Source organism: Anopheles stephensi, chromosome 3, assembly GCF_013141755.1.
Source record: "Anopheles stephensi strain Indian chromosome 3, UCI_ANSTEP_V1.0, whole genome shotgun sequence".
NCBI lineage: Eukaryota > Metazoa > Arthropoda > Insecta > Diptera > Culicidae > Anopheles > Anopheles stephensi.
Genome location: NC_050203.1, coordinates 35773447 through 35787228, shown reverse-complemented (window position 1 = coordinate 35787228; position 13782 = coordinate 35773447). Strand labels below are relative to the sequence as shown.

At 43.0% G+C, this 13782-nt stretch overlaps 1 protein-coding gene across 1 annotated transcript; it reads right to left on the bottom strand.

The window, feature by feature from the left end:
- Positions 1-619: 619 nt before the first annotated feature.
- LOC118509751 (carbonic anhydrase 2-like) lies at positions 620-12350 on the bottom strand. Its single transcript, XM_036050882.1, has 3 exons — positions 12235-12350; positions 1448-1616; positions 620-1353 (listed from the first exon to the last, which is right to left on the bottom strand). Exons 2-3 carry the CDS (start codon positions 1598-1600, stop codon positions 733-735), a joined length of 774 nt encoding a protein of 257 aa, XP_035906775.1. The 5' UTR covers positions 1601-1616; positions 12235-12350; the 3' UTR covers positions 620-732.
- Between the last annotated feature and the right edge of the window lie 1432 nt (positions 12351-13782).

Sequence of the window (13782 nt, the reverse complement as noted above, 5' to 3'; positions counted from 1 at the left end):
ATCAGGGTTCAAATCTCATCCGGACCGTTTGCCCGTAGTAAGGACTAGCTATCCAACTACGTGGTATCATTAAGTCTTATAAGCAAAAGACGGCAAGCATGGCCCAACAGGTCGTAAGGCCCAGAAGAGAGAGAGAGAGAGAGAGAGAGAGACAAAGAGAGAGAGAGAGAGAGAGAGAGCGAGATCTGCCTCCTGGACCGGCCTTATCTCTCTGTATAATCCTCAATAATTGTCTTCCCCATTTCTTATTAGTACCTAAGACTAGTTTTTATGATTACATTTGTTAAGCCAAACTGATGCACTTCTTTTCCAACAAACATACATATATTGTAGAACAATAATCGCGATTTTGAAATAAGTATACAAAGAGGGTTAAAATGATTTTGATGTTCTCTCTGTCTGGTTATATAGAGAGCTTGGAATAGTCATTTTAATAATGAATCATTTCAATAGATTAGTCCAACATTTTGATAGCCTGTTGGTATTACAAAAAATTACATTATAACAAAAATAACTTCAAATGTCTGATATTGAATTGCACCATTTGGAGCATATTCTACCTTAAGTAGATAAATCAAAATATAAAAGAACTCCAATTTAATCAATAACAAAACTTGTATTTTTTTTCATTTGAACTTTTATTCAATTTCGATAGTACGAAGTAATCAACAGTACCGTAAAAACTCAATATTTTTCCACACACAAATTCCTTATCCACAACAAAAACGATTCCTACAGTTTCGCAAGCACCACGGGATGATTGTTTCGCACAAAAACTACCTCCGGCACCTGCTCGGGCACCTGCACCGGCCGGAAGTTGTTGACGATTTTTTTGCTACTATCCTTTGGGCAAGCCTGCAGCTGCCGGAATGCTTCCAGCTGCGCACTGGACACGTAGATCGGCGTTTTGTACACCAGCCAAGTGACGCTCTCGAAGTACGGCGGTGTGGTGAGGGAACCTTTGTACGTGTAGTAGTGTCGGTTGAGCTCCTGCATGCCCATCCAGGCGAGACAATCGGCATCGATTTCGGTCTGTGCGTTCGGGTTGCGAATATACTGCAATCCGGCCACGATCTTATCGAACGCTGGACAATCGTCATTGCCGTACGCCTGCACGAAAAAGCCGAGCACGGCTAAACCGTCCGGCTTGTCGACCGCTTCCGCGAAACTTCCGTATTTGGCGTTGTAATGGACGGCGTGTGCCTCCATCGAGTAGGTGCTACCCTCGAGCGTATGTTCACAGCCGGACCCGTCCCCGATGCCCCAGTGGAAGTGGAGCTGCTCGAAAACGTACTTGTTGCCCAGGACGCCACCAACAATGAACGGTCGAAAGGGGCGATCGCTGAAGGTAATCTGCGGCGGACGGATTGTGTTGGTGATAGAAAACAAACAAATGGCGTTCGGCGACCGATACCGGGGTTTCCGGGTGGTCGAGCGTCGTACTTACCATTACCGACGATCCAGTGTTTACCATCTTCGCCTCGCCCAAACCATCCCAATGTCCAAAGTAGTCCAACGGTTGTATCCCGTCCCTGATCACAGTCGACCGCTGATTTAGTGCAATCGGACTCTGCACGTTCTTGGAAGTCGTCCCAGCCATTCTGCACCCAAAAAATCTGCAAAACCGAAAAGCACGCAAGTACGGCCGTGAGTTATTGTCTCGTTGAAATTCGACGTTCGACTCACATCTGATAGGCAGGTCAGCTGTCAAATTTAGCGACACTAATTTAACGATTGCTGTCCAACCACAAACCTGTCTATTATCAGTCCAAATCCAAAGCCGCTCCATCTTATCGTCAGTTATCGTAAAGGGAAGCAAGGTATCTTTAATTAAATGACAGATAAACTGTGCGGCGGATATTTTGTCCACGGAATGTCCAACTTCAGTGGCCTCAACGCACTGGACAGCTACCTCTTATCAGCCGTAACCGGAATTCTGGCGGGCTTAGGAACAAATGCACAGCAAAGGCTTCTTAACTGTGACAGTGGCCAAACATCTTGGGAGTAGATTAGCAACAGCACGTTTTACGTATGTTTTATCGTGCGTTCTTATCAATGGAACGTGAATTTGAAACAGTAAACAGCGGTTTAATGCATTTTGAAGTTTGTAATCGAAATAAGGTTCGGCAATAGGCATCTTTCAGGGTTGTGCCTTTGTCTATTCGACTAACGCAATTAAAATTAAGCTTCCGTAGCCATTTATTGTGAGGTGTTTAGTGGTTTATGATAAGAGTCATGAAGGTTAAAAGGAGATACGGAAATGATTGTTTATAAATATTTTAAAATTATCTTCGAACCGCATGTGTCAAGGTCTCTACGTCCCAAAAGTTGTCATAGCTAGTCAACAAATCAGACATTTGTGATATCCGAATCATTGAAGAAGATTTTACATGTTTTGGCGGACAGCCGAGTAGTCAGTTATGCTTGTTCTTCTTTGGCATCACTTTGGTCTTCAAGCCGTTCACGTCATTTTACACGTATCCAGATAGTCAGTGTACAGTGCTATGGAAGGGTTCAGCTGTAGATGGGCACCTGTTGGGTGAAAGATCCTCACTTTTACCGCTGGAACATTATCTAAGCTAAACAACTGAGATGATTTATACACATACACGATCTGATGACATAATCTGTTGACCCTCCCGCGTTTTCTCCTCTCTGTGGTAGTCAGTCTGGCTGTTCCTGTGTTCAAGAAAGGTTTCCGATCCCTGATATCGAATTACCGAGGCATTGCGCCGCTCTGCGCCAGTAGCAAAGTGTTCGAATAAGCTATCCGCCAGTGCTTACTGTTCGCCATAAACTCCTAAGTTAACCGACAGCTGCACGGATTCATGCTGGGCCGCTCTACCTTGATAACCGCCAACAAGTGGACGCTGTCTACAAAGACTTTAAAGCTGCGTTCGACATGCTTTCCCATTCCCTACTCCTAGCCAAGTTCCTCAAACTGGGGTTTTTTCCTAACATGCTGCAATGGATTAAGTCCTATCTCGTTAACCGCTCGTACCGCGTCAAAATAGGCTCTTGTGTTTCATATGAGCTTCCTTGCACGTCTGGCGTCCCACAAGGCAGCAATCTCATCTTCCTGCTTTTTATCCTCTTTATAAATGATCTAAGCTACCTTCTTCCCTCAAACTCGCATCTAATGTACGAGGGCGATGTGAAAATTTTCCTAGCCATGAAGTACCCTCGTGACTCCAAATCCCTACAAAAATTGCTGGAGGCCTTTTCTCTCTGGTGCTGTTCCAACTGGCTCTCCCTTAGCCTAGAAAAGTGCTCCGTCATCCATCCATCTTACTCCAGATCCCCCAATCCAATCCTGGCGCTGTACTCCATAAATTCACAAATCCTCGCACGGTCACGCTATTGAGGTCATTCATGTCCTTCCACGAGCACTACGGCCACATCCTTAAAAAAGCGTACAAAACCCAGGGTCTTATTAGCAATTTCTCCGTTGGAATCATTGACCCATTATGTCTGAAGTCGCTTTACTGTTGCTTGGTTCGATCGACTCTCGAGTACAGGAGCATCATCTGGTGTCCCTCGGCTTCTATTTGGATCGCCAAGCCAGAACAAGTGCAGCGCTATTTTACCAGACTAGCTACCTGTTCCTAGGTTCCTCCAATCAGTCCCTTCCTTCCTATGAAACCCGATGCCAACTCCTGGGGTTGGCGTCCTTAGGGAAACGGCGGTCTGTGGCTAGTGCCGTGTTCATCGCTGGTATGCTCCTCCACGTCACCGACGCTCCTGATCTCCTGTACCGGATAGGCCAATATGTCCCCACCCGATCACTCCATTCCCGTGCTACGCTAGTTATCGTCTAGCAGTGTGCGTGCTTCGGCCATAATGACCCCTTCCTTATGTGTCTGCGCGGTTTTAATAGTGTCTCCGATCTCTTCGACTACAGCTCATCCATCTTCGCCTTCCGAACATCCCTCCTTACAGCCCCGAACCTAACTTTCCAGTGAGTCAAAACCAGCTACTCTACTCTTATGTTGTCTAATTTTAAGTCTTTGCTCAGCCTAGGTGGCAAACAAGTGTTAGTGTAAATTAATAAAATAAAATAAATAAATATATAAAATAAAAATGATACTGTTTTCGACTGCAATCAATCTGAGGTTAAATTTAGACATGCTTATATAAGGATGAACTCAAGGGCAGGTACGATGAGCTCTACGATTAGGGATCGCTGGATAGCTAGATTAGATAGCCCTGCTCAGTAATTAAATCAGGAAGGAAAACATCAAGTCAATCTAAATATACATGGAAAATTTAACACGGTGCAGATGTAACATCCTCGAAGGAGCCGGGGTTCAAATCCCATCTAGATCGCCCCTCGTAAAGCTTTGCTACGGATAGAATCGAGTCACAGAAAGCCAGATTTTAGCAGGCAGAGACTTTTTGAAGTTGTACTGCCAAGGATCAAGAAGAAGAATGGCACTGAAGACACACTGTTCAATATTTTACTGAAAAGCATTGGAAAATTTGCTAAGCTTATCGTTTGATTATCAAACCTGTTTACAAACAAGCCTCCAGAAATTTAAGAAAATTAGAATACGCTGTTGAATATTTAAAGCAAAACAAACAGAAATTATTTGGTTTAGATGTTGGACTGGGGCAGCATAGCATTAAGAAGTCATAATTCCTTATGAGAGCAAGCATCTTCGTGAGTGCTTATAGCCTTGGCACTGGTAGGGCCTGGTAGGGCGAGGCGAGCCTAGAACTTGTCGGTGGTTCTGGGAAGTAGAAGAATCCCGTACTTGCAACATGCGAAACGCCTCATTCATCTGAAGTCTCGAAATTGTTCTTACATCTTTTTCATATATAGTGGTCTAGACGTAAGGCAGACTTCACAGGCAGGAACACAAAAACTGGCTGAGAAAGTATAGTCTAGGATCGTTTGAAATACTTGATAAATTTAAACCATTATGAAGCTTTTGCCTAGGTCAAGAAAACAATTTAATTAAAGATTATCTACAAAGAGCTATTTATTATAAGAGGCATAATCCCAATTCCGATCAGATAAACGCTTGCAAAAAGCTCCTCTTCAAACCTACAAGTGTAATGAATGGTTGCTCCCATATTATAACAGTTTTCCTCTATCTTCTTTTGAATGTGGGCTGAGACTGGTGTTGGACAAGCGATTTCTCTAATCACCGTGTGAGTATCTCTTGTAAATGTTTGTAAGCTCATTACCACCTGGTCCTACACTCTTAAAAACATTGAGTACCATGACAAGCGAGAATGCCTTACCACTCTCCTTATCTCTTGAGCCCCTGGATCTAATACCTTGTATGAAAAGAAAATTTTCTTCATGGTGGTAAATGCTTATCTGCATGAATGATGAAAATAAAAAACTATTGCATTGAACTCACTACAGATAAAATAACCTGAAAAAAAAATATGTAGGTTCTTATCGTGATGTGACTCTAGCAGTATATTTTTGTGTCACTCATTAGCTATAGCTTCCTGGCGTTTTGCTGTTCTCGCAAAAAAATACTGCTTGACATAATTAATATAATTACAAAACAGCTAGCACGCAGTTTCCCAAGCAGTGAGCTATTCGCTTTGTTCTTTCGTCCGACCGTCGCCATGCACAACGCACGCTAAACAATGCACTTCAAAGTAGCTGGAAAACTATCATGAGCGTGTAATCGAGAAAGTTTAACACAATTAAACTTCATTAAATCACGTCTAGCAGCCCACTTACCGGCCTGCTCCAGTGGCCTGCTCACAGCCTGATGATCGTACTTAAACGTCGTAATAAATTCTTTCCTCTAACTTACATGCATTTTTACACTTCATTCGAACAGAGCGCACAGAGCTCAGCAGCAGTTCCAGCGGGCGGGCGAAGCACATTCTTTGACCCCAGAACAATAGATCACAGCGGTTGTGTAGCCGTGTTTGCCGCAGTGCCCAGGTCAGAACCAGGTCGTGATGAAGGTGGTGCAAGGCGTTGAGGCTCGAGGACATATTCCAACCGAAAGCTTTCGTCTGCCGCTGGCAGGAGATGCGCATAGTTTGTCCTGCTCCGTGATTGTCGCATGCTCCGTGCATAATTAACGATAAAGATAATGTTGTTAAAAAGTTATAATTGCACTTCTCACTGTGTTCCTTCCTTTTTCTTGTAGTAGCACATGCAGCGCCGGTGAAGCTTCGCCAGTGCCAGCGCTCATCTGGCGAAACCAACACCAACACGGCCCAGGGCTGGTGAAAGGAATGTGCTGAAACCCGTTACGAGCGCTGCGGGTGGATTTTGCAGGTGAAGGCGCTGGGTGCTGGCGGAAGAAGCAACCTTACCCCGTTTTGTCACGTTCTCATAAGAGGATACAAACGGCTAGACAAATCACAGGAAATTGCAAGGAACGGCACTGGCGTACAGTGTTGCAAGGCGCCGTCTTTTGCACTGCATCTGCAGTACGGGCGTGCAATGCAGTGGCAATCGAATTTATCTTCACGGAAGCTTTTAACGTGAATTTTAAAACCGTGTCCGTGGTGCTTTATAAATCCATGAGTGCTATAGAAATTGTATCGGCGAGCGTGTAGAAGGTGTCAATTATTAACAATGGAAGGATGATTCGGACGAAAACATTTATTTCGATCCGCCAAGCCAACAGCATCGCTATGAATTTATGATTTCGCTATATACGGTTTAAGGTAGTAAAAGTAGAAACATTCTTTTCAAGTTCAAGACATTTCAAGTAGTTTAAATGCCTTTAAAACATCTTAAAAACTTAAACGTACTCATGATTATCGTTTTTTTTAATACACATGCAACCACAGTGTAACAAGCGATACATTTTTCAAAATTTCAGACAGAAGTTTCATTGAACTCAAGCAATCCACATTGCATCAAGAATGCAAAGAAAAGAGCTATTAGGGTCTCTCTACCTAAATCAAACGCCTCAAAGTTCCAGTATGCCTGTAAGGGATATTCTTGAAAAATATCCAAAATTGGCTGAACGACTTGCACTACCGAACTACATCGATTTTGTTTCTCAATTGCCAGGACAGTCGATGTATGGAAGAGCCTGTGCTGTTTTGTTCCGAATTCGTCGCGAAAGAAGTTCGACATCCAAGTACATGATGTACATTGTGAAGTGTTTCGTCACGGGTGACGTCAAATTTGATTCCTTATTACACTGCAATATCAAGGAGGCACATGTAGGTAGACATGCTTCTGTTAGTAGCTAAGCTCTTGAAGTTCTGCTTATCCTTCAAATTGCAAGAACATGTATTCAAGAATCTTGAAATATAAAGATTATCCAGGAATATAACGCTCTAGCAAGACGAGTGTTTGAAGATGGAGCATCTATTTTGGCACCCCTAAACAAAAGTGACTCGAATATTGCAGAATTAGTAAATCCAAGAGGTGGGTTTGTCGGTGGGATGTCCCCAGGATATCTATAACCCTTGAGGACTCCCGACACCCGAAAGACCTTGTTAATCGGCGTAGGTGTAGAAAAAGCTTAGTCATCTGGGCGGACTATTCGTGGTCTTGATGTCAAGTTAAATTCGACGTTCTGCTTAATATTGAATTCGACAATCATCGTCCATGCATTAGATTTATGGTTCGAAATACTGTATTTTAAGTACATAAATTTGAAAAATCACTTCGAAAACTTGATAATTTTATTTTCATGTCATTTTTAGAAAAAATCTGCCTCAACTAAGCTTGAAATTCCCTGCAGGATTGTTTTACTGTCTTCTCGATATTACCTGCTCTCTTTGGGATAATTTTATTAGTATTTAGCTCGATACTAAGGACAGTTGTTCAAATCTGTTTTGATTTTTCAAAGTTCAAATTTTGAGATTGTTTTTCACGTCTCAATGAAGTGTTCACATGTTCAAAACAATGCTAGATTCAAGATAGAAAGATAATTACAGTGTAGTTGGTTGTTTATTTTGAGACACTGTCACGCCTGTATCTATGCAATGCAGGACTTCCACTCTGTTACGGAGTCACGATGTGTCTGATGAATGCCGACAAATGCAGTTTGCGGACTGTGGGAAAATTCTAAGTTGAAACATAACCGTTTCTTCTTGACCAGACTTTCCAGTTCAAAGGCAAATTTAAGGCGATTGCAAAAGATTCATTTTTGTTTTTTATTTATACCATAAACATTTTTCTGCATCCACGATCTACATCGCACGATCCTTCGTTTGGTGCTTGTAAATTGGTTTTAACCTTGTTTACCCGAATAAAAACCCGGTTGCTTGTGTCGGGGTCTTTTGTGGCGACTTTACTTGGTTTGGAAGTAGAAGGCTGAACAGAACTCATTACTTTCTTAGAATCGAGTACGAAGTCAGGAAGATCCTCCGCAGTGTTATGTTGCGGATGGTGTGAAAACTTCGGACGGCAGTCTTAGACTTACCATGAAACTGGTAGATAAAAAAATTGTTTAAAGCATCGATTTGGGTGGCTGCTAGTATGAAGGCGCTACTTAATGATTTGTTTTATTCAGCCTTATTTCGTTAATTACTTCTCATACATTACTAGCGTACGGCTACCCTCACTAATGCTAATACGCTATTGTCACACTTGTTTTATGACTTAAAAATGGCTATGATGTACGATCAAACTTGGTGATGTGAACAGTTTGAACTCATCAATTTGAAAGTGCTTTTTGTCCTTCCAATCCAATCGACTAAGGGACATTGCTAACAAAGTCATAATTCGACCAATCATCTACGGCAAAACTCACTTCCCCTTCACCCACTCTCTCGTTAGGCTCACAGATTATCATTCTTATTAACCTGATTGCGGCCCCCGTCGTTGCGAAGGCAGAAAATTCGGCACTAATTTCCACCGCCCGCTTAACCACACAATATGGTTAAGGGAGCGTGAAACGCTTTACATGGGATTAAAAGTGCTTACGACATTTTTATTTCCTGCGTGTCTGACACCGTGCTCAAGGCTCGAGGCAGGAAAACAAAAAGTAAACCAGAAACGGCGACCGAGAGTGAAGAATCCCAAAATCTACTCCCGGGAGCCCCGGCAAACGATGGAAACGTTAATATTGACACAGGATTATCCCGCTATTCAAGCGCCACCATTATTTGACACCGAATTTTGCCACGGTGAACGGGGCAGTGAAGTGTGCGCCGCTGTGACGGTGGTCCAGGATCAACTTAATTTCTTAATCATTTGATGGCAGCTGCTTCGGCTCACCACTGCCGTGATTAGCGCTGTGTTTGCGTTTTTATACAATTACGCAAACACTGATACACCTGATGCACGGGAAAAACGGGGGCAACCAGAACCAGATTGAAGGGCCAGCAGTGGGGCAGGAGGAAAGGAAGGCCAGTCCATCCACCCACCGAACCCGTTCGCATCACTCGCCGTCCGAAACACACGGACACGAGATCTCTTTTGATTGCATAATCCTGTCTCGGTGACCAGTGGCCGGTGGTGCTTCCTACGAGCCGCATATAGCTATTTGAACAAGCTAACCAAATATGCCACACGTACACGGGTTGTGGCATCCGGCATTGGTTATTTGGACAGTGGGAAAGAACCACGCCGGGGCAAAAAAAAAACAGAGAGTGGAAGCGAACTAAAATGGGGAGAACATTTCTAATCTTTTCTGTAGGCGACGATTATGCAAACAGGCTGCTGCTGCCCTGGGTGATGCCCTGGCGATGCGATTATGAATTAGTTAAGGGGTTATAATACTGCTGACACACATAAACGCAAACGGTCACCATCGGGAGGGGCTGGATCGCGTGAAGCTATAATTTTCGGGAATGCACTCTCGGCTCATTAACATATCACCATACGCGCCACACAATTGGACAACGATTAGTGGGCAGCGATCCCGGGGCCTTCTTGTGCCTTCCTGTGACGGGGTTGAAACGAAAAGTAGTTCCCCGGGACGGTGAACCGCAGAACAGCGAACCATATGCACCTAGATAAGGATAATTAAATTTCAAGCTTTTTGAGACTTTTCTTGCTGTCTCTCAATTTGTTTGGGGAGTTTAAACTGTTTATCTATATTTAATTTGGGTCGGCTTCTTAATTGGTACTAAATCCTCGATATTCCTCGAGAAGTCTCGCCTCTTTGACTACATTTTAACTCTTTTGGCCGTTTTTTGTGTTAAGTGACTGAGAGTACGTAAACTGATTCCTGGTTGTCCAGCCTTGTGAGACCCGCATTTGCTAATGCCTCAATCTGTATTAAAATGTGTTTTCTGGTGATGTCTATCTCGTCCTCGGTGACCTTGCTCCAAAAGCTCTTGACTACTTTCCAAAACTATCGATGCTGTTTTCCTTCATTACTCTTTTTCTCTTAATATATCTTTGCGTATTAGTTTTCATCTGTATATTAGGACTTTTTTAATATCCGAGGAAGAGATCTTCTCGAGGAAAAACTTCTCAGGAATTTCGTTAAACATTTCCAAATGACCAACGAGATCTCCTTTGGATTGGAGATCTCTACATTGGAAATTAGTGGAAGAGGCGATTTTTACCGAAGGCAACTCATCAAGGCCTCGCACTCTGACGACTGGGTAAGGATTTTCGAGCGCATTTGCTTAACGACTGGCCCGGTGGAAGATGCAACAGCGGCGCCGGTCTTCACTCGGCAGGACTGGGGTTCGAATGTCATCTGGGCCGTTCCCCCATAGTGAGGACTGATTATCCGGTACTATGCGGTATCAATAAGTCTAGTAAGCCAGAAATGGCAGGCATGACCTAAGAGGTCGTTAGACCAAGAAAGAAGAAGATAAAGCTACACGATCACCGTAGGTCACCTGAAAGTTAACGACACACTTCGAGCTTTCATCGGTGATCTACTGTTTGTTGCGCCAGCATATTCTTCCACAGAGGATATAGCCACCGATACAGTATATAGCAAGGATCACCATTAGAGAGATGATCTTACCTTATGACATCTGGCTGAGCCCCAGAATCACTCTGATGGTCTCGGTAAAAGCTCATCAGATGTTTCGATCCCAGCTAGGCTTATACATTATGGTAAGCATGACCCGCTCTTTAGAAAGCTATTGGCTTTTAATAACTCTTAGCATCTATTTGGCTGTCATGTCCCTTTGTCGCTTTTTTTGTTTCAGCCCTCTTGCTCCCTATTCCTTATATTTCCATTCTTATTTGCTTTAGAAAGCCTTTGAGACAGCTTTCGTTAAATTCGCTGGGAACCGTCTGGCCGTATCACTTAAAACTATGTTACAAATAGGGTATATATTACTTCATACTGCTTTGAAGCCATATCCTTATCAAAACAGGCAGCCGTTAATATTGATTAAATTTAAAAAAACCACATTTTTTACAAATAAGTATAGTTAACTCGTTATAATATCCCTCTCAATGAAAGCATTCTACTTGCTTACATTTCCAAGAATTAATCCTACAAAATATTTGCGTACGGAACTTTCGGGCCAACCATTTCCCGATTCGGCTCCCTATCTAAGCGCAAAACATGACACCCTTTTTCGGGTAAATGGTGGTCAAAGAGCGCGGGTGTAAATTTAAAACAAATTGCTTCAAGACAATTGTAATCTGCTAACCAACATGGCTGCAATGCCTGTTATTTAGGGGTTTTTGTGTTGCTATCGTACACCCACTGACACACACACACACACACTCGCACACACACGCAGGCAAAATAAATCATCTACAACCTAATCAAATTTTCCACTGGTTTGGAGAAGTAAGTAAGTAGCTGGATGGCAGGATGGAGTAGCGGTTGCCTAATTTATCCTAACACTTGCAGCAGCAGCAGCAGTAGCAGTTGCAGTGCAGACCATGTTTCATGGCTCTTCATAATGCGCTCGCAGGAAAATACATTGTACCAGCTAGTTCAATAGCGCGGTGCATTATAACCGGGCCGCAATAAACATTAAAAAACCTAACATGTTGATTATGGGCAGGGGGAGTTTTGGGTGGCGCTAAACCCCATACCCGAAATTAAATTGCCACATCGGACCTTTATAAATGTATTAATGGCACTCAATTTCGGCTGCTGGGCTGCAGCAAAGCGATACCACACTCGATTGTTTTGCTGCGGCCGTCTGTGCTGTAAATTACTGATGATGGAATATGGCATGTAACCTCCCCCTCTCCACTCCTCTTCCCTTACCTATTGTTTTTGATTCGCTTTCTGTTAATTTGAATATTAATTAAGTTACCTCAAAAAACCTGGGTTTCTGTTTTGCCTGACGTTATGACAATGAGTATGAGCTCTAAACTAAAATTTATTTACATGACTTTTTCACTACACTTACCTCGTTTACATCGGCTACAGAATATGTATATGTCGCTGCAAACCAAAACACCCGCTAACAATGCCCAACTTCACGATATTTTCGCACCGTAGAGTCTTGCCGACGACAACTGATTAGATATTTACAACACACGCACCACGCCGATTGTGTGTCTTCGGGACTATCTTATCATTCGAAATTAGTCGGAACATTGTACGCCCCACAAAAAAAAAAACACTTACACAAATTATTAGCCCTCCTTGTGTCACATTACTCACCACGGATTACTGGGGGATGAAATTGTGGGGGTTTTCTTTCTTATTTTTATCGTACCGTTGTCGTTCGATTCGCTCGCACACACGCTAAGATTAGATTTTACGCTTTTCATATCTTAATCTATCATGCCAAACGATTTGGCCTACTTGTTCTTTTTTTTCTTATGTGAAACCGTCACGTGACACCGAAAAAAAATTAACCATAGCAACAGAACCGTTCCGTCAGATGTTTTGTGTGTTGAATTCGTGGAAACCATTTCATTTTTCAACCTCAAAAAGACCGTTGGGTTTTGAGGTTTCATTGTGAGCATTAGTGTAATTGATGTTTAGCCCAGCTTGGCACACCGTGCCACAAACAAACTAAATTGATTTTTGTACCAATCACGCTAACCACGGACGAATTTTTGTTTGCGCTTATTTATAGAGGCTTTGGTTCGTTGAGACCTCATTCGCCACTTTCCTGTCTATTGATACATAGCTGTGGTAAAAACTATTGCTTAACTATTGTGCTTCGTGTAAATCGGATGACGCTGGGGTAAATCGTGTAAATCGGAGGATGTTGTTTGTCGGGTGATAGTATGATGGGTAGGTCGGTATCAAGTTGGCAGGTGGCTCGGTGTGTGTCCATGGCAATCGGTAAGGATGTGGTGGACGGTTATGTCGATGCCACAGAAGCTGTGAAGTGGAGGACTGGATTTGTCGAGAAGGTAGGAGTGTGACCAACCACGGATCGGCGCATCAAGACCGAACGTTTCGGGAAAACGCTACGCACACTGAATGCAATGTGCGTGTATGTGTGAGTGCGTAAAAGATTAGTTAAATACAATTTGAAATGCAAATCAGCTCGTGTGGTTTTGGCAGTTTGGGGTGATGGTTTGATTCTTGAATTGAACGGATGGGTTTTCCTCCGAGCAGAAGCGAGAGTTTCAGTAGACGATAAGAAAATTACTGTTCTTGGAACAGTTCGGTCTACACGCTGGATGGGGTAATATAATCTTTACTACTCCATTTATCACTTGTTTGTTTGAGTATCTACCTCGACGTGTGCGCCAACTCCTCGATGTATGCAAAATGGGTCACTTTCCATTTAAGTAAAGGAGCGGAGAGGTAGGCGTGTGCTGTTGAAGGAATCATGTGTCACGCGTGGTAAATGTTTCCGTGAAGAGATGGCTGTCATGCCGAACCGTTCACGGAAAAAGTGTCAGTCTGTAGTGCTCCTTAAGCTTCACGAATTTCCTCAAATTTTTATAAAATGTTTTTGTTTCTCGGAATACACGTTGGCGCAGTAAGTACA

What these genes read in the sequence shown, in the direction of transcription:
- LOC118509751 (XM_036050882.1), bottom strand. Translation starts at nt 1,600, where the DNA reads ATGGCTGGGACGACTTCCAAGAACGTGCAGAGTCCGATTGCACTAAAT. An exon ending in ACACTGGATCGTCGGTAATG is followed by an intron (nt 1,354 to 1,447) that starts GTAAGTACGACG and finishes CGTCCGCCGCAG; the next exon opens with ATTACCTTCAGCGATCGCCC.